The sequence below is a fragment of the Cinclus cinclus genome, chromosome 1 (genome assembly GCF_963662255.1).
Source record: "Cinclus cinclus chromosome 1, bCinCin1.1, whole genome shotgun sequence".
Lineage (NCBI taxonomy): Eukaryota > Metazoa > Chordata > Aves > Passeriformes > Cinclidae > Cinclus > Cinclus cinclus.
This window is the reverse complement of record NC_085046.1, coordinates 34,086,617-34,113,314: the sequence shown is the minus strand read 5'-3', so window position 1 is coordinate 34,113,314 and position 26,698 is coordinate 34,086,617. Positions and strand designations below refer to the sequence as shown.

General features: G+C 42.4%; 1 protein-coding gene across 1 annotated transcript; it reads left to right on the top strand.

Moving 5' to 3' along the window:
- Window positions 1-980: 980 nt before the first annotated feature.
- Window positions 981-3,179, top strand: TRIL (TLR4 interactor with leucine rich repeats). Its single transcript, XM_062495989.1, has one exon. The coding sequence runs from the start codon at window positions 981-983 to the stop codon at window positions 3,177-3,179; it is 2,199 nt and encodes a 732-aa protein (XP_062351973.1).
- The last annotated feature ends 23,519 nt before the right edge of the window (window positions 3,180-26,698 follow it).

Genomic DNA, 26,698 nt, shown 5'->3' with positions numbered 1-26,698 from the left:
TGCACTGAATTTGTGTGTTGTTGAGCAAGAAGAACCTTTAAAACGGGAATTTCTGAAGAACATCTGGATCATTCTGACTAGCCCCTCATGGAGCTGGAGCCACGTTCAATTGCATCCTCACTGACAGCGTTGTCGGGAACCTACTGGGCAGGACAGAGCAGAGAAAGAATGAAAACTCATTCCCTTATGTATTGTCCTGATTGCCGTTTGCTCAACACAAAGAAAAGCCCTCAATCCGTGATAAACCGTAACTATTGCTTTTGGCAGGTTTCTAAATACAAGGGGAAAAAAATGGGGTGGGCAGACGACGTCTAGTTTACTGCTGTTCCCTTCCTCCTCCCCGATGAGCAGCTATATCTGCAACCCATGTGGCTGGGAGGCAGCCACAGCCGGTTCCAATTCCTACTTTCCCACTCTGCGCCCCTGCTCGCTGCCGGGGCCCAGCCGAGCCAGGACCGGCCGCGGGCTTCCTCCCCCCCGCCCCCCCGCCGCGCCGTCCTCCCTCTCCCCCTCTCCATCCGATCCTCCGGTCCCCCAGGGCACAGTGTGGGAAGTACGAATTTCCGCTGAGTTTTCTCGGCAACTTTCGGAGCTCGTCTTTCTCCCGCTCCGCCCGCCGCCCCCTGCCGTCCCCTCCCCGCCCGCCCCCTCCGCCCCTGGGAGAGCCGGCGGAGCAGCCCCGCCGCTCCGCTCCGCGCCCGCCCCCGCGGCAGCGCCGGCTCCGCCACCGCCGCCCCGCAGCCCGCGGGCCGCGACGGGCGGCAGACCCCGGGTGACGGCCCCGGCAGCGCTCCCGGCCGGCTCGGGCGAGCCCACGGTGTCGGGCACCGCGACCTGCAGCCGCCGCGCCTGCCTGCCCGGTGCGGAGCTCAGCCCGGCGCGGAGCAGAGGAGGGGCCCATTAGCAGCCGCGGAGGAGGCGAAGGGGATGCCGGAGAGAAACAAAGCCGGCGGGGGAAGCAGCCCACGGCTCGTCCCGGGATGGGGGCGCCGCGCCGGGTCCGCCTGATGGTGCTGCCGCGGGTGCTCTGGGGCTCCGTCCCCCTCATCCTGCTGCTGCTGCCCGCGGCCGAGCCCATCTGCCCGGAGCCATGCGACTGCCAGCAGCACCAGCACCTCCTCTGCACCAACCGGGGCCTGCGCTCCGTGCCCAAGACTGCCGAGCCGCAGGATATCCTCACCTACAGCCTAGGGGGCAACTTCATCGCCAACATCTCCGCCTTCGACTTCCACCGCCTGGCAGGGCTCCAGCGCCTGGACCTGCAGTACAACCGGATCCGCTCGCTGCACCCCAAGGCCTTTGAGCGACTGGAGCGGCTGGAGGAGCTCTACTTGGGCAACAACCTGCTGCCATCGCTGGCCCCTGGCACGCTCAGCACCCTGGCTAAGCTGCGCATCCTCTACGTGAACGCCAACGAGATCGGCCGTCTCAGCGCTGCCTCCTTCTCTGGCCTCGACAGCCTTGTCAAGCTGCGACTGGATGGCAACGAGCTGGGCTCGCTGGGCGATTCCACTTTCTCAGGGCTGCCAAACTTACTCTATCTGCACCTGGAGTCCAACCGCATCCGCTGGCTGAGTCGCGGTGCCTTCACTGGCCTGGCCAAGTTGCGCTTCCTCGACCTCTCGGGGAACCAGCAGAACTCCCTTCGCCACCCAGATATCTTTGGGCCGCTGCGCTCCCTCCACACCCTGCTGCTGGCCAGCAACAGCCTGCGGCAGCTGACAGGGGGGCTCTTCCAGCACCTGCCCGGCTTGGCGAAGCTCTCACTCAGTGGCAACCGACTGTCTCACCTGGCCCCGGATGCTTTCAGGGGGCTGGGCTCGCTGAAGGAGCTGCGCCTGGAGGGGAATCTGCTGAGCCACCTACCTGCCACCCTACTGGAGCCGCTGGATAGCCTGGAGGCACTGGATCTGAGCCGCAATGCACTGACCGCCCTGCACCCGGCTGCCTTCGGCCGCCTCGGCCACCTGCGGGAGCTCAGCCTGCGGGACAACGCACTGGCCACGCTCCCCGGCGAGCTCTTCGCCTCCAGCCTGGCCCTCTACCGCCTGGAGCTGGAGGGCAACGCCTGGAGCTGCGACTGCCGCCTTCGCGGCCTCAAGCGCTGGCTGGCGGCCTGGCATTCCCAGGGCCGCCTGCTCACCGTCTTCGTGCAGTGCCGCCTGCCACCCGCCCTGGCCGGCAAGTACCTCGACTACCTGCAGGATGCCCAGCTGTCGCTGCCGCAGGACGGCGGCCCCTGCCCAGATGGTGCCTCTCCCTCCCCGCCATCCCCCGAGGGACTTGGTGGCAACAGCAGCGCAGCGGGGCCGCCCCCAGGGCCACCACCGGCCGCCTCCACCGCCCGCCTGACGATGGGGCTGGCCGTGGCCGCCAGCCCCACGCCGGCACCGCTGCCCAGTGCAGCAGCGTGGCCCCGACGGGCCGCTGCCGCCGGGATCCCGCCGCTGGTGTCCGACCCGTGCGACTTCAACAAGCTGTTCCTGCACAACCTGTCGGTGGAGGCGGTGGGCTCCAGCTGGGTGACGGTGCGCTGGGCCGTGCGGCCGCACCGCAGCCCCCGCCTACTGGGGCCGGCGCGATTCCGCCTCCTCTTCGACCGCTTCGGCGCCGCCGTCAAGTTCCAGCGCTTCGTGTACCTACCCGAGCGCGGGGAGCCGGCGGCCACGCTGCGGGAGCTCCGCCCGGACACCCCCTACCTCGTCTGCGTCGAGGGCGTCCTGGGCGGCCGCGTGTGCCCGGTGGCGCCGCGGGACCACTGCGCCGGGCTGGTCACCCTGCCCGAGGGCGGCACCGCGGCGGCGGCGGCGGGCGGGCCCCGCGGCCCCGACCAGCAGCTGCTCACGCTGGTGCTGCTGGCGGTGAACGCGCTGCTGCTGCTGGCGGCTCTGGCCGCCTGGGTCGCCCGCCTGCTGCGCAAGAAGGTGCTGGGCCGCCGGCGTCGGAAGGCGGCCCCGGTCCACGTGCGGCAGCTCTACTCCACACGCCGCCCGCTCCGCTCCATGGGCACCGGAGTCTCCGCCGACTTCTCGGGCTTCCAGTCCCACCGGCCGCCGCGCGGCGCCGCCGCCTGCGCCCTTAGCGAGGCCGACCTCATCGAGTTCCCCTGCGAGCGCTTCATGGACAGCGGCAGCGGCCGGCACGGGGACGAGCACCTGCTGCAGCGCTTCGCCGACTGAGCCCGGTCCAGCCCCGGAGCCGCGGCAGTGCGGCGGGGGAAGGCGGGCGGCGGGGTGCGAGGGGACGGTGCGGGCCCAGGGTCGCGGCCTGCGAGGCGCCGAGCTGCGGCGCAGTGGCTGCGCTAGGCCGGCCATACTGCGGGCCGGGGCTGAGGCTGCCTGTGGGATTGGGGTTACCTCTGCGGAGACCTCACCGTTTTGTCGGGAATCGTCACTAACCCAAGCAAGATAAAACCCTGACAGGCGGTAACTGTGCCTTGCCACGAGGAGTAAACGGCAGGAGCCAGTGCCTCCCTTAAGAAAACTCGGAGCTGTTAATTTAAGTGTGCTATTTTACAGGTGGTTTCCTCCGACTGCAAGCTGAGAACAAGTTACAGTGAGCGGCCTGACCCTGTGTGAGGAGTTTTGAACAAGGCACCAGCCCTTCCTAATAAAAAACTTGTATAGAGAATCATCTTTTAATTGAACTGTGTGCAGCCAGGGAATTGTCTGGAGGGCTGGAAATTTAGGGGGTTTTGCTGAATAGTTTGAAGGCTGTGCTGTTTCAACTCAAACCGAATGTGAGGCGATTTAATGTGCACAAGTGTGCTTTTATACTTTTCTGTAAAGGAGGAACAATAATGCAGCTGGTTCTACAGGAATATATTGCTGACACCACTAAGAGAAAACTAACAGATTTTTTTGTAGAATGTTTACAAATGAGCTATTTTTAAATTGTTTTTGAATAAATACTGCTTGGTACTTGTACACATTAATGTGTGCTGTAGTTGTCTGGGTCCATGATGGTCAGCAGATTGCTGACCTTCACATAATTCATCTTCATTTCTAAATGGGTGGGTGCAGAGGTGAACTATTGATGGATAAATAATCATTGGTGCCTTACTTCAGAAACAGTAATTGGTGAGAACATTTCAGGAATGTGAAACAATCTTTATCCTAACAGGCAAATCTCTCTTAGCCTTAGCCTACTAAAGTTAGAAGCTTTATGTACCTCACTGTGAAATAAAACATTTTTTGTATTAATCTAGATTACGTGTTTTGTGTAGCTGAGTGAGTAATGCTAGAGTTAAACCTTTATGCAGTAGTATATAATGTTTGGGTTGTTTTGGTTTGTTGGTTGTGCTTTTTTTTTTTAAATTAGGATTTTGCTTTTTGGTTTCAGAGCAATGCTAATCATTTTATGGTCAGTTGCTCTCTAGTTCTCCGACTTTTCTAAATATTTACAGAATGTGGTTCTGTTATTACAAAATATGGTGGTTTAGTTTACATTAATAATTCTCTCCCTGTGGTCTAAAAATGAGCTAGTTAAACAGGTCCAAATCAAGATTGCACTTTAAATGCAAACGTTTTAGATGGAGTTTGGTAAATTGTTGAGATCATTGATGCAACTCCTGCTCCTTTGTATTTAATGTGCAACCTCAGATGAACTTTTGTGGAACTGAATGGCATGAAGGAAGTGTTAGTATACTATGGAGACATTTGTCTCAATATCATGCATTCATTTCTGATCCGAGGTGTTCGTGACTACAAGTTGTTTATTACCACAATTGCAAGTAAGCAGTTGGGGGGGGGGGGTGATTTTTTTTTTCTTTCTTTTTTTTTCTTTCTTTTTTTTATTCAGATGAACAAGTGTTTACAAAAGATACCATAGTAACTGGTACCTTCAGTTGGAGTTCAGTGACTGAATAGATAGAAAAGACTTTGTGTTCTGAGGGAGAGAGTGTAGAGATCATTTGCCATAATCTTTGTCTTTTCCGTGGAGAAAGAAAAAATCGAAGTCTTGTTTCTTGGGTCAGTAGCAAGAAATCCTTTGGGGTTTCATTTTGACAGGCTATAGTTTTTATGAATATCAGGGGCCAAACTTGGTTGTCAGTGTATGGATTAAAATTCACTGCAATAAACACAATGATGAATGGAATTGAAATTGAGGGAATGCAGTATCAGGTTTCATTTTTTGTTAAGAATTTAAAATTTCTGGGTTTTTTTGACACCTGGGTTCTTTTGGCCATTTATGATTGTGGAATACACCACTGTTTGTTGTTAAAAATGCAGTGGAATATTGAGTAAAGCTGTGTATCACACTAACGTTAGCTCTATCACTGGATATTCTTCCAATGGGAGATGCATAGATGCTGTACATGGTTGTAGTCATTTGTCAATAAATCCATTTGCTGAAAGAAAATGTGTGTCTTACATTGTATCTCATAATGAATCCCTCTTCAATCATAGATTGGCTGTAGCTTTTTCATTTTATGAGCATGAGGACTGTGGACTCGTCATTCTTTCATGTCTTTTCATCATACACAATGTCTCCCATTTTGTTTTTAATCTGTTTGGACAGTGCAAACAGTAAAAACTAAAATGGGCAGTTCTGATACAGGAAGACCACTGTCTCAAGATAGAAACATAAGGTGCTGTTACATCAGTGAACTATTGATCCTTTATGAGGAAAATTAAGAAATAACAAGTGTTCAGAATCGTATCAGTAGTTTATGCTCACTGAAAGTTAACAGTTCTGAGAGCTTTTCAGTATTGTCAGGCTAATGATACCAGTGTATCTTTTTCAGCATATGTATGTTGTTCTAATTAAGAATTCACTGCTTCTATTTGGATTTTTGCAAACATCTAGAGGAATGCTAGAATGAGATGGAACTGGCTTTTTGTTCCAGCCTAGGAGAAGTAGACACATAGACCTGAACAACAGCAACAACCAGAAGAGCTAACAGAGTGAAGCTGTTGACTTTTTAAAAGCCACAACTTCTGTAACTCCAGCAATACTTAGAGGCTTTGTCTGCAGGTATTACTTGCAGCATCTTTGCAGAGAGGGAACTGTACTAACAGGTGGTTGAGGAAAGAAATGTCGGTGACCCTGAATGACTGAAAAATGTAAATACAGCACAGCTCTGGTTTTACCAGTAGTATTTATAGGAATTTGGGTCTTTTAAAGTAAGCTCCTCTCTAAAGAATGGCTGTTAAAACAGCCCTTTCTAAATTGATGAATCTGCCCTCAATTAGTGCTCAAAATGTTTATCCTTTTAGCAGAAATGGTTTTACTGCTGTGTCCTCTCATGGAATCCATGCAGCTCAGGTAAGAGTGAACTGAGTACTGTTCTGCTGAGTAATTACTGAATATGGTATATATATATATATATATCAAAGATCTAAAATCACCAACATACTGCCCCATCAGATAGATTAAGTGGGCTACTGTTGGAGGGTCTGCAAGAGGTACCAGGGCTTCCCTAGTGTCAGCACTGCCTGATTTGGCAGTCTCTGCCACCTCCTGCTCCCCCCTTTTCAATTCCTGACTTCCCTTCATCCAGATGGCATGGTTGGTTCTGCAACTGGAAAGTGAAACTGATCCTTCTGGAAAATAACCTTTGCTAGCACCTCTCCCCTATTTTTCATCCAGCTCAGTGTCTTTGATTCTGCTTAACTCACACAGGTACTGGAAGTAGAAAATGTGGGTGTGGAGTTCAGATGCAGGAAAAAACGGTCAAAGATGGGAAGCTGCTAAAACAATCTCAGTTCATCTTGACATTCAGTTTGTCCACAGTCTTAAGAAAATCTAGCCTATTTACATTAGATAAAAATCCTCTGTAGGTGATACAACTTTACTGGAAGTCATTAATGATCTGCAGAATTGAAAATGCTTAGAACTGCTCTTTAAGATCCTAGGAATATTGATGTTACAGCTTGGGGCTAGAGAGAAACAGTCTTCAGAGAACAGAAGTAAATGGTGTCAGTGAATGTCTGCATGTAGATGAATGCCCTTGTTAAAAACCACTGCTTGACTATCGGAGCCTCAATTAGCACAGTTAAATTTATAAAGATGATGATCTCTTTATATGATGTGCTGTTTACTTTTCACAGTGCACTGCAAGTGCCACATTTTAAAATAACAGCATTTGAACCCTTAGAAGAAGGGACTGGGTAAAGTATGTATGTCTCTTACAGCTTCTCTTTTCTGCTATTTCTGGAAGAGATTTGAAAAATGAAGATTTGGGAGAGGAAAAAAAAAGTCTGCTCCAGGATATTTATTTGTCTACTCATCAGGATATTTATTTAACTAGTAAACAAACACTCTGATTGTAGGGGATGAGTCTACAAAAATAATTTGTTTCCATGGCAGTATACATATTTGTAGAAAACTCTACCAGTGAATGAGAGAAACACTACTGCTCCTACTAATTTATGTTACTCTGGCCACCAAGGGTGTTCATATGTTGTGTAAGGTCCATGAGTGAAGCTTTGGTTTAAAAAGTTACTTTAAAAATTAAAAATAATTAATTAAATCAGACAAATTATGCAGACATAGGGATGTGCGTGATTTTTTCATCTGGTCAACTCCTTTGTGACAAGTTGTTCTATAAATGTTGAGTATAATCTGATATGTTCTAAGTAGAAATGAGGATTAAGTATTAGGAAACTGTGTGTGCTGGATGTTGGGTTTGTTCTTTTTGCTCCATGCTAAATATAGCATAGTTTTGGCAGCCTGTCCAAATACTGCTGTTGTGTTTTTCTCCATAAAAAAGTTGAGTTTTCTCAAGTGCATACTTCAATTCCCATAGAAATTAAATTCCTCTAGAAAAATAGTCAATTGTCTTTAAACACAAATATTTATCTTAGTATCATTGTACATGACTTTATTTATAGAGATGCTCTTTGATAAGTCTTTTTAAATAAATTGATATCTCATTTGTTTTTACAAACAAAACCATAAGAATTAGAATTAATAATACAGTATGAATAAATAGTTGGAAGAAAACTCTTTCAAACATAATAGAGATATTTACTAACGAGGAGGAATCTGACACTTTAAAGAGACTTTATGAGTTTTTATTCTGTGTCACACATCTCCTTTGTTGTTGGATTTTTAAAGGTACATTTATTTATAGTTTGATAATCTATGTTTAATAGTTCTATATTGTAGAAATAAACTGTTGTCCAGAAATGGGAAGACCCCTGCATAATCTCAGAAGTTCTTGAATGTTAAAAAGAAAGCTGGGGTACTGTTAAAAGTATTCTCACCAAAGTATAACCTGATTTTTCATTGCAAAGTGCATTTGAAGCTGTTGCCAAGTAAAGCAGTCCATAGCTAATAAATTGTGGTCTTTCTTGACTTCAGATATAGGCGTAATCCTGTTCTTTGCTTTACCAAGGTGGTTTTTTATTTTTTTTTTAAATGTCCAGACAAACATAATCTCTAATCACTTTTTTTTTGGCCAAAATATTTCAATTTTGTGTATATTCAGTATTTCAAAACACTTTATTGCACTCCTGAGATCTATCCACATGGAATGTGTACCAAGAGAGAATCTGAACAAACATTAAAGCAATCTGTCAGTCAACATATGCATAGCACTTTGTAATGTAGCAAGTGCTCAGAGGTTGTGAAGTGAGTGGTTTATATTTTAGAATATTGTGAGAATGAATGCCCAACAAAACATTCTTACAGAGTCACAGCTGTGCCTTCTAGTGATGGCAAATGTCTTACTGTAATGTAGCACCTTATACATCAATCTGGGCTGGGCTGGTTCATTTTGCTTCCCTATGTGAGACTAGGATAAAAACCCCCTTGACTATAAGACAAGAATTCAAGGAAATAGAAGTCCTTGGCAAAAATCCTATTAGCCAGCATTTTCCTGGTTCACTTAGCTTCTCACGTGTGCCATTTGTTTCATTGTCATTAAGTTCAGTGTATGTTTGTTAACTTGAAGTAAATATTTAGAAGTAATTTGAATAGCTCAAGAAGGCCTGGATACATAAAATAGATAAAAATCATATACAGAAAGATAATGAGACAAATTTTCTCATTGAGAGATTGATTTATTTCCTAAGAGACAAATAGTTCAGGGATGTTGTCTTTGAAATAAACCTGAATGCCAATTTTAAGTCAAGAAAGGAATATTCTTTCCCTGGAACATGAAAAAAGGTAGGAAGGTTGCAAATACTTACATGGTGCTCTTATTCAATTCCTTGCCAAGGAGAGCAAAGATCAGTATTATGTTAACAAATTATATTGTATGGAGAGACACATGTATTCTGTCTACATCCAAAAAAGTTCACTGAAATTGTATCTGCGATTCATTGTTACACTGCTGGACTTCATCCTGACAGTGAGAAAGACCTCTTTTGATATGTCCAATTCCATATGCTAGTACAATCTTTAGCCTCTCATCTGTCATTGTACCATTGATATGTCTATGATTGTACCATTTATTTTCCTCATCTTGCTAAATATTTAAATATTGAAGTTGAAATTTTGAAGTCTCAAGCTCAGCCCTGTAGTAGCCTCTATATGACTGCTGTAAAGCAGTTTAAAGTAGGGGACAATGCACAGTAGTGATACCAATTGGATGAAAGGTCAAAAAACATTTCACTGTAGAGGAACATCCTCAGGAAAAGAGTGACTTCAGAAAAAATAATGTTGTTTATAACATGGGGGTTTTTTGCCATTACTATGTCACGATCTAAATCTTTAACAAGCATGCTGCAAGACAGGGAGCATATGTTAGACTTATGAGAGTGTTGCTCAGTACAAACAGCAGATGTTCCAGCTTGCCTTTTTTTCTTCAGCAGCAGCTTAATCCTTCCTCTGTTTTCACTCCATGAGAGTGAAAAGATTTCGAGACTCTTAATGTAGGTACCCATCAGTAATACGTCTGTGGTGATGAAATTAATTGTATTGGAGGACCGTGCTCTAAGAATTTCATCTTAAAAAGAAATACATAACTTCTCAGATCCAATCAACTTAGAGAGATGAACTTTAGTGTAAACTGAAATGGAAACGTGTGTCTCAGCTGATAATTACCAAAGAGGGAGAATCCATCACAAGCATTGCAGTAAGTTGTTAACTCAGAAATTTAGAGACATTGCCATAAGGACTAAATTAATTAATTTTCCCCTGAACCAAATTTCTCCTCTTCCTCTTGTTGCCTAAAACCATATTATTTAAAATACTTTGTCAAAACCTTTGGTTTCTCTTTCTTCCAGCACCATTCTTGTATTGGGTATTGGAGTATTAAATTGTTGCAACTTTTTAATGCAAGAGTGGCAGAAATAACTCAGAGCTCTCTGTACTCACCAAGTTCAATATGAATGAATGAATGAAGCAGTAAATGAGCCAAAAATCTGGAGCTTCCCAGTAGTTCCTGTAAGCCTGGTGAAGGTGCTGGGATTCTTGCTGTACAGTTGTACTTGTCCTTCACCTGAGTGCTCTTTTCTGGTGTAGCACTACCTTCTTCTGGCATCTCACTCCTTGGCATAGGGGTTTTTTTCAATAAATTTGCACCATTGAGGCAACAGATGTTTATTTTTTTCCTATCTCATTTTTGAATTCTGTATAATGGGAGTTTGTTTTGGTTTATTTTATGTGTTTTGAAATAAGAGATAACAACCATTTACAGCCTACAGATTACAGCCAAAATAAAGTCTATTCACAGCAAGAAAAGGGAGGAGTATTGAATTTTCAATAAATCCTGCTTAAATGGAAGTTATTTTGTTCAGGAATGATTCGTGATTGGAATGGTTCACTGGGATCCCACTGATACTAATCTGTTGCATAAAGTACAGAGCTTCTTGGTTTTCCTGCTAGGATATATCCTTAAGAACCTGAGACTGCAGAGGTCCAGCAGAAAATAAATACATCCCTTCCTTCCATTTCTGTGGCTCAAATGGAAAAGAGATTCAGGCTCAGCATCTTTGTCACCAGAATGTCTAAGAACTTTATTTATTCTATAACATATGTACTGACCCAAGCTGATTTGGTAACTGGACAGTTATAAATAATATTCACACTAAAGGGAGCATCAAAACCCTGACATTTTTGAAGAAAAAAGTCTCCTTGGTTTTCCTCTATAAAACTGAAGGCAGGACAGACTGAAGCAACTGGCTGAAGGTGCTGACAGTTCTTTGAGATGTCTAGTATACAACTGGGTGCACTTTCAAATAGTCTCTCACTTATTTTATTCAGAAGTATTTAGAAATACAGGCAGGCAGAAAATACTAATGAATTCCAAACTGTTAGCTTGCAGTGATACTGATCTACTCAGATGTTGGATTAGTTCATTTTTATTGGCACTTGCAAGTGCACATGAGGCATACCTGAATTTCAGTCTGATCATATACTTTTATTCAACCTGCTAAAATCACCTACTATTTCAATTAGCACAGCTGTACCTGTAAATCCCTGCCATTCTCACTCACATAAACCTTTTCGCTTATACCGTAGTAGAAAATCATCTTAATTTACAACCTCCTAGGCCTTGAGGTATGCACTTGCTTATGAAACAGGAGAATTGACAATTTTTCCAACCTTCCAAATACAGTCAAACTCTAACAATCAGAACAGGTTTGTTTTGATTTTTGTTTCCCACACACACCCCCACACCCCCGTGGCAAAAACCATGATAGATTAGAGTTTTGCCATATACTACATTTGCCAAGTCTACCAAAAGTGAGAGTAGTGGCAGGATTCAAATATGTATGCACCAGAATAATTATTTGGCTGTTCAGATTTGGAGCACTACAAAATTTGAGCATGTGAAAAGTATCACTAGAAATGATTTTATACTTTAGGATTTACCAGTTATTATATTGTGGGGGTTTCCCGCTGATATGTTTTTTTGTCCTCTTCCCTATTTTATTTTGCTTCACCTGGCTAGAGGCTTTTGGATTAATACAGTCAGAATGACTGGAATATGTGTTTAAGGATGCTGAGCATCCAGCATGTCTGAGAAGCTGGAGGTGCTTAGAAAATATGTTGCCTTAAAAAATAGGCTAAATATAGATTTCAAGAGGCATCCAAGTTCAACATTATGGTCATTTCATGGATAGCTGTCCAAATTCATGTGTTATACTACCTCTATCTCCCACTGCTTCTCCTGTTATCCTCCCTGAATATCACTATTTGCTACTTTTTGTTTCTGTTCGTTTGATTATTTTTTTTGTTTGTTTGTTTATTTGTGGTCTGTAATGAGGTGTCAAGTTCCATGCCTCTTAGGCTGTATTTTGACCTGGTTCTTCTGTAGCCACTCAGGTTGCATTTTTCTCCAGTGTGGCCTGTACAGATATTGGGTATTGTTTTTATGCAGTATCGATAAACTACAAGAAAAGAAGAATTACGGATTTAGGAAACGTGTTTCTTGCATAAAGCTTTATCATTCAGCTGACAATAATGCAGGCAGACAGCCCTAGTGATCTATGTGATCTATTTGGTCTGATTCTTCAGAACAACTGCTGCCCCTCCTAAGAGGGAAAAGCTGTCAGACTTCTCCTGTTCTATATTTGTGATCTTTTCATTTTGGTTGAAACTAGTTTCTTAAGTTTCTTGACAGAAGGACGCAAAATCCTGACATACGGGCCAGTGGTAGAGCTTTTATCACCTGCGTGTGTTTTCACTTCAAAGAGCTTGCTCAGCTCCTGTTTTTCAGACAGTGCCCTTTGGACTGAAAATGTTCAAAATCAGACAGGAACAGTCAGAAATAAATTTTTGGTTCAGGAATCTTATTATTCAAAACAAGAGTAATTGATACATCATAAAGAGGAATTATTAATCTGGCATAAATCTCTAAGGCACTGATTTCATTTTAAGCAGCTCCACTTGCTGGTCTCCCCAGCAGCGCTCTCCCTCTCACCCATGCCACCCCTCTGAGCACTGCTGGCTTCAGCCTGCATTTCTTAGAAGCCTTTGGAAGTTGATTTACTTCTTCGGTTTTGGTTTGGGTTTTTTTACTGCTGAATAACAGACCTTGTCAATGTCCCCTCCTTCTTTTCCTTTTTAGATTTTCAACATCAGGATTATGGCAACTAGGTCATTACAGCAGAGCTGCCAAAACTGAGCCATGACCTGTGTGTTTTAAAGTCAGAGGTTAGAGCTGATGCTTTATCTGCTTAACTGTGATGCTGAAACATTTTAAACAACCTTTGTTTCATAATTCCTCTGCCCTTTTAGTGTCCTCAAATGGTCAATTTACTCTTCTGAAAAAGTAAGTGGAGTTTTCCTGACTCATCTTTTTCCATGTAAAGTCATTATGTCTGACCCATAAATACAAACTTCCAAAGAGCACATACTTTGCATCTGAAAAGGTCGGAATGTCATGTATTTTCCTGAGGGGACAGAAGCCCTCTAAGTACCTCCAGGAAGATTTTATTAACCATCCATTTAAAATTACGTGAAGTTAAATAAAATCTTGCAAAAGGGATTGTTTTGGAGAACAGCACTGTATATAACTTACATGTTTATTACATATTAAAAAAAATTAAACTACAGGATTAGAGCATAAACTCACAGTTGTTTATTAATCCTCCAGATTAAATAGTTATTCCTATAATTATTTGTTTTATTGGTGCAAATACATTATGCAAAAGTGGTGTAGCACAACTGATTCCAAGGAAGCTCAGTTTTTGCTAATTTTGATGGATCTACATCAGACCTGAACTTGAGCCAATTTTTCTATTTTCCTGATTCTGCTGCAAAATTTAGCTGTGGCTATTAAGAAGAATTGGTGGTTTTTTAAATAGGAGTCTGATTAAACAAATCAATTGCTTATCTCTTTCACGTAACTGTGAAGTTATACTCTGAAAATTGGTGAAGCAGTGTGTGAAACTAATTGATTTCCAGAAAATATTCATCTGTGATTCAGTTACAGCCATTGTGCTTCTTGGAATATCACCCAGAAAATCGAGCTACCAAAAGGAAACATCTGTTTGTATCTGAAAACCCAAATATTTCTGAAGTTTAGCAACATGAATTCTTCTTGGGGCTGCCACCGCTTATATTCAGCTCTGAAGCAAATACCAAAAGGATACTTGAGGTGACCTTTTGTATCAGATTAAACAAAATGAGAAAACACTTGGCAATCACACTTCCTCTGCTAGGCCATGGGAAACAGCAGAGCAGCGGAACAGATACAGTAAAAACATATTAATTCAATCTCGTTTGCTTTAGAAGAGTCTAGCAATGAAAAGAACCACTAACTGTGAAAAACCTGGGGTCTCTGTAATTTGGCATCTCTTGAAGACTGTCTGGGGCTATCTCAAGCAGCAATAATATGTGAGGGGATGGAGAAAAACAAAGGACTAGAAAACATTATGAAAAATGGGTTTCTCTCAAAAGGTATTTCTTAGGGGGCGGCTGTTCCAGTGGACTGCAGTTTTGGTAGCAGTATTCTTGTTGCATGTAAGCATACTGGGTTTGAATATTTTTTTCACGTATTTCTTGAAAACACTCTGTGGATTTCAAAGTTCCCTGTACCTCAGTTATTCTGTGACTCCCTTTTTTGTTGGTGTGCTAAGCAAAGCTGGGGGAGGGAAACAAATTTTAGTTTCCCAGTAAGGTTAAGTTGGCACAAACCAGAATGCTGCTAAAATGACAGTCCTGTTTGCTGGTGGATGCTGATCCACTCCATCTGTCCATCCAGAACATGCTGGGTAATACTACTGATAATATATGTTGCTGCTGCTTGCTGCTTGTTGGCAAGGTAACTGGGTTGTTTATTTGCATCTGACAATGCACAAACAATAGGTATAGTCAGCTCTACTAAGCAAGTTATTTATCTATAATCAAAGGACATCCCACTCTAAAAGGTGAACAGGTAAAGCAGTCCTCAGGGAAGGGAGGATGAATGCAAATGTTTACCTGTTATAATGATTTGCATTATTATGCAGTAGGACTATGCACCAAGGAGTCACTTCAGGAGGTTAAATCTTAGACCTTCTGTGCAGTAGGGATAGTTTGGTTTGGTTTGTTCAAGCTGGTTGTTTAATTCCACAGGTGATTCTCTACCTGTCACAGCCTGCCTCCATGATGCCTTGCTCTGTGCTGCTGCCTTCTATCCAAGCACGCTCCGATCTCTCAGTTCTTCCCTGTGTGCAAGGGATTAATATCTGCAGGCTTCTCCATACTGGACGGGATGCCAAGGGCATCCTTGCTCCTCCTTCCAGAGGGAAGCAGGTGCAAGAAGAGTGGGAAGGCACGAGGACATTGGGACTTCCACCACAGCCGTGTGCGGGTAAGAAACCCAGAAGACAAACTGTAACTTCCAGACCAGTTATGTAGCCAGTAGACAGGGATGGGAAAACAAGGAAAGGGAGATTTTGCCTGGAGACAAAACTTCAGCAGCAACAAGGATGATGGCCAAACAAGGGCTTGGTGAGGAAAACAGGGTTGCAGCATGCAGAACCTTTGACCGGGTTATGAAAATTCAAGGCCAAAAGTGCTCATAGGGTTGTTCTGGCCAGCTGAATTGTTCCATTCTTCCATCTCTGTCTAACAGTCAGGAGACAGATCTTCGTGTTTGCTTGGGCTTTTTTAGAAGAAAGGAATATGAATGTTTCAACTCTCTCACCACCCCATAACCCTCTAGGCCCATCTGTGCACTGAATAATCAGAGTCCAAAGAGGACAGAATTTCTTGAAAATATAGGTCTATCCACACTAGGCTGCTGCCTCTGGCAGCTAAGTATTATTGTTTAGCAGTAAGCAGGTCTAAAGGCAGTTTAAATAGGACCACAGACCCTTCCTGGCTCTGGGGCAGCTGTAAGAAGAGGTTCCTGAGCCAGGTTCCACCTTTGCCATACAGAATTTCTGCTTCTCTCTTTCTCCCTGAACAAGTTTCTGTATGTCACACTCATTTTCCCAGGCTCTTGGCATGACACTTGCAGCTGTGGGTTGATGCTGCCAAACTACAAATAATGGCAAATATCACATTACCTGGAAACAAAAGCAACTTCTTTAAAAGCTGCTGAAAGTCATGGGAAACTTGCATTGCTGCATGAGGTCTATGTGTGAGCCCCCATCAGGGTGATGCTGCTGTTGGCTGGATGCTGTAGGATATTTTTTAACAAATGAAGGTATACTGTCATGGAGTTCTCTTCTGCTGGTAAGAGAGGTGGTGATATGAGGGTAGATACACAGAATTAAGCTCAATTATTATTTCAGCCACAAACCAAGAAGGTAATTGAGTCCTGTGGATGGTGTTCTATTATGAATGCTATCTTCTTCCTCTGCCCTCACATGAGATCTCACTGCAATGTGCAGGGTGTGGAGAAATTACCTGCTGCAGCTCACTTGCCCAGATTGGTAGAAAAGCTCTTGGGGGAAGAGTTGGCCTCAGGAGAAGGAGTTTCCTAGACCAAGAGTTTGACTGGCAGTGGTGCATACCCCTGGAACATGTGTCGAGCTCAGCCCTGAGAAGAGCACAAAGCACACAGTTATTTAATCATCCATTTAAACAGTCAGCCAGGCTACTCACTGCAGGCATTGTGCAGATTTTCTGCATGTACCTGTCCTCCTTGAATCGCCCTTCTTTTCTACTCAGAGTCAGAGCTTGGTAAGAGACAAAACCCCACTGTAAGGCCAGAAATGCTGACTAAAGAACACCCCACTGGATGTCCTAAAGAGCCACTGAATTTTTGGAACTCGGGATAGAGATAAGGGAGCACAAACATACATCCATTTCTTAAAATGCAACCTTTATGCTCTTCTGGCTTCGTACAGTTTTTGATTTTTCTGCTTATTTCTCTTTCCTTTTCTTTTTATGTTCACCCTTTTTTCCTTCTATTTTTTTCTCTTAACTCCTTCTTACTGATATTGCTCCTGCACATCTGTTACGGCCCTTACAATCTTCTTTCTGGCTGAGTGTTCATTAACCTTTTATGTTATATTGCAGAAAAAAAGTGGATTAATTATGTTGTGAAGATTCCCAGCAACTCTCTTGACAGATTTTCTCATGGTAACTTTGACCCCTCTCCTGAGCACAGCTTCTCTTCTCCTTCCTTCAAAAGAGATGTGAAGCTTAAAAATCAACTCATTTAAACCCCTTTGAAAGTCTTAGTTCAAGCACATTTCCTCACAAGTTCATCCTTGGGGATGCACAGTCTACCTCCTCAGAATTTCGATGTTGTCGCACATAATTACAGAGTTGATGTATTAAGATTATAAACAAGCCAGTAATTAATTTGATAATGTATATGCAAAACTGAATGACTCAAAAAACCTTGGCACATGTATTCTCTGCTTGAGTTGCCCTAGTAGTCTGCAATGTCCATGCCTCCAGGCATTTTATCAATGTACATGGTTTCTCCAGAAAACAGTGGAACATTTCTAAGGCAGCTAGTTTTCTTTGACCCTTTTCTTCCTGTTTTACTTTGATTCCCAATACAAAAAATGCTTATTTCTTTCTCTTCTTTGTTCAAATATCCTTATTTGAGTTGGTGAATGGGTTTATATATACTTAATGAAATTTGGATATATTTATTCTTTAATAATTTATATATTTATTCTGAAATTAGTAATTTTCAGCCTCTAACCACTTTCACAGACACAGAAAAAACAACTTCCTTAGGTTTCACCCTTCTCTGTTGCTGGAGGCATATGAAGTTCCATAGATGATGCTTGGTTTAAAGACTGACTGGAGACTCTTGGGTGGTAAAGTAATGAAATAATCCTGGCCTGATATTGATTGTTATTCCATTATTATGTCATAAGTTCAACTGAAATAGATTTCCATAAATTATTTCAGCAGGAGACCATTTAAACTGTGTAACATACCTCAGATCCTTAGGGCCTGTCCAGCCTCATGCATTAGGTTGAAAGGAACCTGCTTGAGGAAGCCAGGGCTTTCTTCAGCAGTTTTCAAAAATAGTGACACATCTCAGCTGAAAATAGCTGAAGGTAGTTTGTTCTTCTGTTTTTTTACTGTTAGTATTGGCCAGATAGGTGAATTTTGGGGAAAAATTGGAAGGAAAGTAATGAACACCTTTTCTAAAAAACTCTCTTAGGTAATTGAGTAGGTATTTAGGAATATATCTATTTCATAAGATATGTAGGTGCAAACAGCATTGGTTGCATTCCTGTTTGAGTACTCCATGCTAGTCACTACATCCCAGAATGCTTCTTCAGGTCTCTCAGCTTCTTCTTCACTAAAAGCCCTACGGCACTTCTGATGAGAAAGGGCATTGCCTCCGGGACTTACCTCCTCATTTCGTATTTTTCTTGCAAGTTTTGTTTCTGTGGCAACAATTTTCATGTTATTTTGTCATCCAGTTTTCCTCTAGAACCTAAATAGCAGTGTCACCTCTTTCAGTGTACTGAAGGAAACCAAAGAATTTTTATCATGTTTTCTACCAGCAAATTCCCATTAGTGAGTTTTGCTAATAAGTAACATAAACTGAAATAACTTCATCAGACTAGAGAATTTAGAGAACAGAATTAGAGAGAAGTTGACTTCAAAGCTATCTAGACACAATCCTGGGCAACTGGCTCTATGTGTCCCTGCTTGAGAAGGGTGTTGGACCACAAAACCTCAGAGGTCTCTTTCAATTTCACCTCTTCACCTCTTGTGATTTTGTACTTAATTTTCATCCTTGTCTACTTGCATTATTTAAGTAGTAACTGAAGCCATTTTCATCAAGCCACAAGAAGAACTGCTAGTTGAAGACGTCGTGGTTTTTTCCCCTAATCACATATATATATGTGAATATATATATAATATGTAGAATATATCTGCTGATGAAGTCCAGTAAGAGAAAATCAAGTACATCCATTTTCCAGACACTTTTAATGTCTAGTAATAGTAGGATAGGTTAGTCAGGTTTGGTTTAGATGTTTTTCAGAATGAAAACGTGATCTTTGCTGTCTATGATGGATTTCAAAGATCACTTGGGCCTTGAACCCATTCAGATCACTTTCAGCAAAAAAAACAGTTGGTAAATTAAGAAATTCTTCCTATCTATCTACAGTCCACAAAAAGCCACTGTTTTTCTTATGTAGTACCTGAAACAATCAGCAGATTTTTATTATGATCAAGGTTTCACTGTTTTCCTCAGTGAATCTGAGAGTTAAGATGTATTATAGAATTCAAATATTCTTGCTAAAACCAGTCAGGATTATGAATAGCCATCTAAATAATATGGAAACTTTAATCAGGTGGCCCCACCTTCGTAATTACTAATTTCTCCTTGGAGTAACTATCATCACAACAATTCCAATCACCTTTGGTGAAAACACCAGCATAGACAACCACTGACACTGGGTCACATCCAATTTAGAAGTCACCAGAGTAATTGCCAGTAATTTGCCCAGCTGCAGTCATCTGTGCTTTATTTTTTTTTCTCCTGTTTATTCTCCCTGTGGTTTCACTTTGATCAGGGAAGAAGTAAACAGTGCTAATATTGGTCGGCTCTTATTGGTTGTAGTTACTCTATTTTGGTTGGGAGAAGGATTCTGCAGAAATACTGAAGGGAATATGAAAATGGTTTTCATTTACACTTCCCTGGTGCCCTTTTAGAGCCCTCTTACAATGAATAAAACATTCTTTTTTTTTTTCCCCTCTCCCTGAAACATCAAAAAATCCCTCAGCAACATTGTCAATTCCAGTTGTACAGAAATTGCCAGCATTAGCAAAACAGAAAATTTGCTGTTCATTTTAATTTGCTTTCAGTAGTTCAAATTGTACTGTTTTCTATCTTAAAAAATCCCTCTGAGAGAACTGGAAACCTACTTAGAGAAAAAAAAAAGAAAAGAAAAGAAAAATCTCTCTTGCAAAAATGTGGTGGATCAAGACCTGAGTAGTTACAGGAAAATAGTAACATTTATGTGAAGCTGTAAATTCAAAATGCTGTCATGCAAATCAGACTGTAAAGCTCATCTCTAGAAAATAATGCTAGATAAGGAAAGAGGGTTGGCTTTTTTCAGATGAGGGAAGTATTACATATGATTTTTAGTGCTTAGCTTCCTGATGAAAATGCAGGCTGCAATCTTGGTCCATATGATTTTTTGGCTCCCCAGTACCTCCTTATGTTCCAGAGTTTAGAATTAAGTCCCTGAGTTCTAGACAAAGCTTTTCTTCCTGTTATCATATGATGAGGCATATTTGGTAGTATAAAAACCTGTCTCGACAATAATTTCTGTAAATGGAAAGCAAGAAGAGTGACCATACTACACATGATTTTTAAAACTCCCTATTTTCAAGGCATTTAACCTTCTAAAGCAATTTTAAATGTACATGGTTGCTACAGTTAAAAAATTTAGCTGTCTTTAAAAATCATGTTCAAACATAAAACATTTTAGGTAATTTAATAGTTGGCACTTAAAACAACTGCAATTTGATGTTCAATTCAAACCAGATGTTTATTTTTTCATAAGAAGTCTATTCTGTTGTCAAGGGAGAGAAAAAGCATTCAAGGTTACAGAGCAGATATTTCTTACTGCAGTTGATTAGGACAAATTACCAAGAGCTGCACTTCATGAAAGACTGAGGCATTTATGATCTCAGGCCTAACAATTAAATAAAACAAAAATGAAGCGATTTAAAGTATACATACTGTGAACAGTTGAACTGAAGAATGCTGTGGATCCCAAACAGCTGGATCCCATTTGAACTCAAAAAGTTTAATAGCGTAAGCCTGCACATCTTCTTTTCCACTTCTAAGGATCATCTGCCAGATGGAGAAGACCCCCCCTCTCATTTCCTTGCACTGTACAATTTTGTTGCAGAATAAAACTACTCTTATGTGCTGGAGTGGAATCAGTACTTCTAAACCAGGGAAAGATATATATAGCTCTTACAGAAGGTCAGTTTGATGTAAAGGAAACAACAGTAATAAAAAATTCAGCTTCAGTAGTAAAATGCTTCCAAGAAAGTTATTTTATTGGGGTATCAAGCAAGCTGGTAACATTGATGAAGTACTGGAATCTGCACCTTTATGAAAGTGGGATGCATTAGGGAGAGATCATGTTTTAAGATCATGGAATCTTAAAATGTGCCCAGAAGTTACTTCCTACTCATTGTTTTGAATTGTAGGTCTCCTGTTGTTGTGCTAATTGGACACACAACAATGACTCCTCTGTACCTTGTCCAAACTTGATATTTGGAAATAAATGTAGAAATAGGGCAAAAAAAGTAATCCCTGTTCAAGACAGCCAGCACCAGGGCTGAAAGAAATCAACAGTGTGTGAGCCCTGACTCAAAATTGCAGTTTGCCCTTCTCCAGCCTTGCTGCTGTCTCCAGTCACACACCGTCTGTTCAGCCTGGCTGTGGTATGTTAAGGAATATGCAATTCCTGCCTGATGTCAGAAAACTTTGCTTCCCAGGAAGATACTGGTTCTGCTGTCTGTGGGAGCCGTCATGGACATGAGAGGAGAGGAGTTACCTTTTTGCTGTGTAACTTAACAACGTTAATTAAATAAAGATATCCACAGTGCACCAAGTAGCACTAATTACAGCTCTTTGTGCAGAGAGTGAATGGTAGGGGAGGAATTGCACAGAAACTAAATCACATACATGCATTTTAAGTACAGTTGCTGCAATCCCACCAACTCCAGCTCTAATAGGACCTCAAGGGGAAAAGTCCTGCTGCTGTCTTTGGAGTGGAAAACTAAAAATAAGTCTTAGGACCATTCTTGAATTGCAGACAGGGGCTGTGTGAGACAATTTGGCTTTCAAATACTCTGTTTCACTGAAGTGCAGCTCACAGTGTCAGTGTCCAGAAATGGAGAAGAAGCCAAGGAAGCCAAAGTCAGTGAGATGGTCACAGGGTTTCTGTGCTTCTTCTGGCTTGGTTTGCAGTCAAATAAATGCATTCTGCAGTAGAGGGGGAAAAAAAAAAGAAAAAAAAAGGAAAAAAAAAGGCTTCCAAAACCTGAATGGATTATCTTCAACCATAATCCCAAATTTCAACCCTGAAGCACAAGCCTGCACAACATGATTATATGGTGTTTTAAGCATCAGCTGACTGACCTGTGCTAGAGAGGATGCTGAAACTTTGGTGATTAATGGCTCAAGATAGCAAGGCCACAGAGCTGCTGCCATGGATCATTACAAGAGTTCACTGGCTGCTAATCCAGCATCTCCCTTATATAGTTCACTTTCTTTTCCCCCCTCAGTGTGTTGCTTCTGGCAGGCAAAAAAGCAGCCCTCACTTGAGCCACAGTGTGGTCAAACTTATAGAAATTGCTTACTGCTCCAGAACTGTGAAAGAATATTATGTGATTTTGAGAAAATGTCCTCAGTGTGTTAAGATTTTAAAGTAATTTTGGTAAAAGTGAACAAACTGTAATAAGACTCATTGGCCTATTTTAGAAGGCTTGAAAGGAGGTATATTACTTTTTTTTTTAGCTTTCTCCCATCATTTTATAAGTTAGTTGTTCAGTTTAGAAATAGGAAGATGATTTTGGTAACTTCTGTGTTTGAGATAGAAGTTGTATTTTTCCAACACAAAAGAAATCTTGATGATAAGACTCCTGCAAGCTGAAAATACCTGTGGAGCTCTATGGAGTCCTACCTGTGGAACCCCAATGGGGCTCAGCACAGTTTACTCAGTGTTTTTGCTTGTGATTGTAACACTGACACTGTCTGCTTAAAAGTGAGCTGTCTTTCCAGGCTCAGCAGTGGTTAAAATAACTGAAGATACTTGGCTCGTTAAGATTGGTAGGTACTAAAAGAAAAAGGTTTCTTTGGGATTAATGAGCAATGCCGGTTATGTAAGTGAAGAAATTGAAGCTTAAAAAAAAAAAAAAAAAAAAAAAAAAGAAGAAGAACATGTGTCTACATTATGATAATTTCAGTGATTGCCATTCGCTCACGGTATTCCAGAAGGTATTTGTGTCTATATAAACTTTCTTTTTTTAACCTGGAAGAGGATTGTCGCAGCCGCGCTGGAACCACCAAGCCCGCATGAAAGCAGTGCGTCGCCGCACTCCCAGATGTTTGTGCCCCCTCTCTCAGACCTTCGTCCCGGGCGGGAGGAGCGGTCTGCAGGCTGTCCCGGGGCTCCCGGGAATTCGGGGAATTCCGCGCGTTTGGCGAGCAGCGCTCCCGCGAGCACCCAGCGCCACCCAGCGGCTCCCGCCGGCACTGCAGCCTCACCCCCAAGGCCCTTCTGTCCCCAAAAATGCTCGCCGGGCAACGGAGAAACGAAGGCAATAGCTCTAAGTTCGCTGATGTGAGATCACAGAATCATAGGATAGGGCTGGCTTCAAGGTATGCTAATCCAACCCCCCTGCAAGAAGAAGGGACATCTTTAACTAAATCAAGTAGCCCAGACCGCTGTTTAACCTGACCTTAAATAATTCCAAGGATGGCACATCTACCACCTCTCTGGGCAGCAATATTTTACTGCTCTCATTGTCAAAATCTTCTTCCTAATATTGAAACTAAATCAACACTTTTTTAGTTTGAAGCCCTTACTCTTTGCCCTATTGCAAAAGGCACTACTACGAAGATTGTCTCCGTTTTACTTACCCTTTAACTAATGAAAGGCTACAGTCATTTCCCCTTTTTTTCTCCAGTCAGAACAACCCCGATTCTCTCAGGCTGTCTTCACAGGAGACATGAAACATCCCTCACCTCTAATCACCTTCCTCTGGACCTATTCCAACAGGTACGTGTCATTCTTGTGCTGAGGAGCCCGGAGCTGGATGCAGCACTCCAGGTGGGGTCTCATGACAGTGGACTAGAGGGACAGAACCACCTCCCTTGGCCTGCTGGCCACACTGCTTTGGATGTAGCCCGGGATCCTGTTGTGATAAGTGCAGTTTTCCCTCCACCAGGGTCCCCAAGTCTTTCTCAGTGAGGCTGATCACAATCCCTTCATCCCCCAGATTGTACTTGATGCTGGGAATTACCTGCTCCACGTTTAGGACTTTGCACTTGGCCTTGTTTAACCTCATGAGATTCCCATGTCCTTCTCGGGGCTGGAAACAAAAAAGCACTAGAGGATCATAAAGGTACGTGGCATTACCTCCTTCGGATGCAAATAAATTGCTTGTGCTTGAGGTGTTTCAAACTGCCCTATTGTCAAATTCTTCTGCAAAACTTCAGGTCTTTGGTTACCCACAAGTTCAATGTATCTTTGAAAAAAAATTGTAATGTTGTCAGTGACCAGAGCTTCTTTGTGAATGGGAAATGAAAACATAATTTAATGTGTGGAAGGCTTTAACAAGGTTTCAAAGATTGTTCAAGTGCTGTAAACCCCTCTTAATATTTTTCCATGGATTTACAAGGAATGGAGAAAATTATTGCTAAATGTTGCAAGAATGGAAACGGATATAATAAATCGTATGTTGTAACTGCCATATTATCATTAATTGCATTATTCTGTTTATTTTACATTTGCAGAGCTCAATTCTATATTATGTTTACAGAAAGCCTTCAAGCCTGAACCTGTTTTATCTCTTCCAGAGAAAAAGTGTTTAAAATATAATTATTTGATTTCCATATGTACTGCAAATATAAGATCTTGCATACAGCAGGTGGTTTTCATGAAACTAAAAACTTAGCAGCGAAAGTATAAAAGACTCACCTTCAACCTACTGTATTCATTATTTGATTAGTTGGTGTGTGTGAACTGTGAAAATTAAATCAGAAACAAAACTAAAGAAAAAAGGAAATGTACCACTGACAGCAAAAAACACTTAACAGTGATCTGCCCCCCCCCCCCCGCCCCCGCCTTGTATTTTCAGTGAGAAGAGTTTAAAGTCTTCCTAGTCACATACAAAACCAGCCATTTGAAATTATATTATTTCTTTGCAATCTAAACCATTCCAGACTTGGACACTTGGACGAAAGGTGTAGAAACTGGAGAGTGCCAGAGGATGTAGTGTGGGTGATTATTTAAATGATATAATAAGGTTTTTCAATCTATAACTTTCAATAACTTTATACTTATTTTTTCTTTTGTTTTAATGTAAGAATTTACTCATGCCCCCAGCCTGTCACTGGAGATATGTGCAGACATGTAGGGTTCTGAAGACCCTGTGGTTTTCATTAGGTCGTAGTCCAAATTTCAACAGCAGGACTGGTCCTACAATGTTTCAACATGATTCCTGGTGCTACACTTCAACTTTTTAGTTTGGCAAATTAAAAACAGACAAATCAAAGCAATAACAAAAACATAAACTAAGGAGAAGGAGAGATTAATCTACTATATCAAATTAGAAGATATTTGTAAGAAATTTTTTACTAGACGACTTAATAAATGAAGTTATATGTTGGAGATAATATTATAGGTTTATTTTAAGTATGTTTAACTTGTTCCTTCAATGTACTGTAATCTGTCAAGTCCACTAAGACTGGCAGTAATCTCCTTTGGTTTTGCTGATGTATTTCTGCTTTTGTGCTATGGTTAAGAGATGTTCATTTCAGATCTTACATTGATATTTCAGCAGGTGACCACAGGGGAGCTTGAAGCTTCACAGAGGACTCCCACCAGTGCTGAACCAAGTGTTCACAAAGACTTCAAGCAGCGTATTCCCACCAGAACTAGGTTAAACAGACACTTAGTAAGACACTTGCTTAAAACCTACTTTCTTGTAGGGTTTTTAGTTCTACTACTGTGGTATAAATCCAGGTGGAGTTATCCTGTTCAGCCTCTAAAAAGGTGGGAGCTAGGAAAGTGGGAACATAGGAGTCTTTACATATTTTGTATGCTGTACTTTAGGGAGCAATATATTCCTTTGCAAGCTGTGTTTTAAGTTGCTATTGAGGGCAGCAAGTTAGTGAGCTTGTGAAGTTTCATCATTTTACTTTTGGTTTGTTGCATTTTTTGAGTGGGAAGGGATCTCTTCTTGAAGTTCCTAGCACTTCCTGGTACTGTAGGTCGGTTTTTCCCCTTTCTGTCCCTTCCTCGTTTGTGGTTTAGCTCCTTCCTTGCCTTCATCACCTTGTGCCACCAGTATCTGTGGAGGAAGATGGGTCTGAAAACCGAGCTGGCTGACAAGTTAACCAGAAAAGATGAGGGCCTTTCAGCTGGATCAATTCCACTGAGCCACCTTGGCATGAGAGAAGTGGTGAGGGCCAGCAGCATGAAAAGGGGTGAGGGAGAGAAACATCTCTGACCACAGCAGGATGGGTTAAGGCAAATACTGAATCACAAACCTTCCTTAAACATACACAGGACAGGTTTTCATCCAAGAAAAGGAATCTTTTGGGTCTCCCTTTCATGTTAATTCCCATGCCAAATAACTTCTTAAAACCCTGTCCTTACAAATCTTTAACTCTTTCATATCTCCTCCCACTCCTTTGTCCATCCTGTTTAGCTGTGTACCGGGGTCATAAAGTCCAGCACCCTCTCAAATCCTCTTTGTGTTGCTTTTAAATAAGTCCTTTGTATATTCATTTATAAATGCTTATTTTGATAACTATGTGCACAGAAGGTTACCCAGCTCCTCACTTCAGTGATGGAAATAAGATTGATTGCACAAAATGTCAATGACAGCCAGGCTGGGGAGCCTGCCCTGGGAGGACCCCGTGAAATTTCTTTTATCTTTGACAAGAACAGAGCTTGAGACTAAAATGGCTGATGCAAGTGGCAAAGACCACTATTGCTGGAAAGGGTATAACCCTTTGAGTGTAAGCAAGTGAGGGCAGCTTCGTGCAATAGTTGTCATAAAATGAATAAAATACAGATTTTCCCTTCTTCTCACAATAAGTGCCTTGGACTTTGCTCCTTGTTATTCCTTAAGAGAATTTTTCCCTGCTCACCCATATATTATTGTTCCCATTGGCTTTATCTGA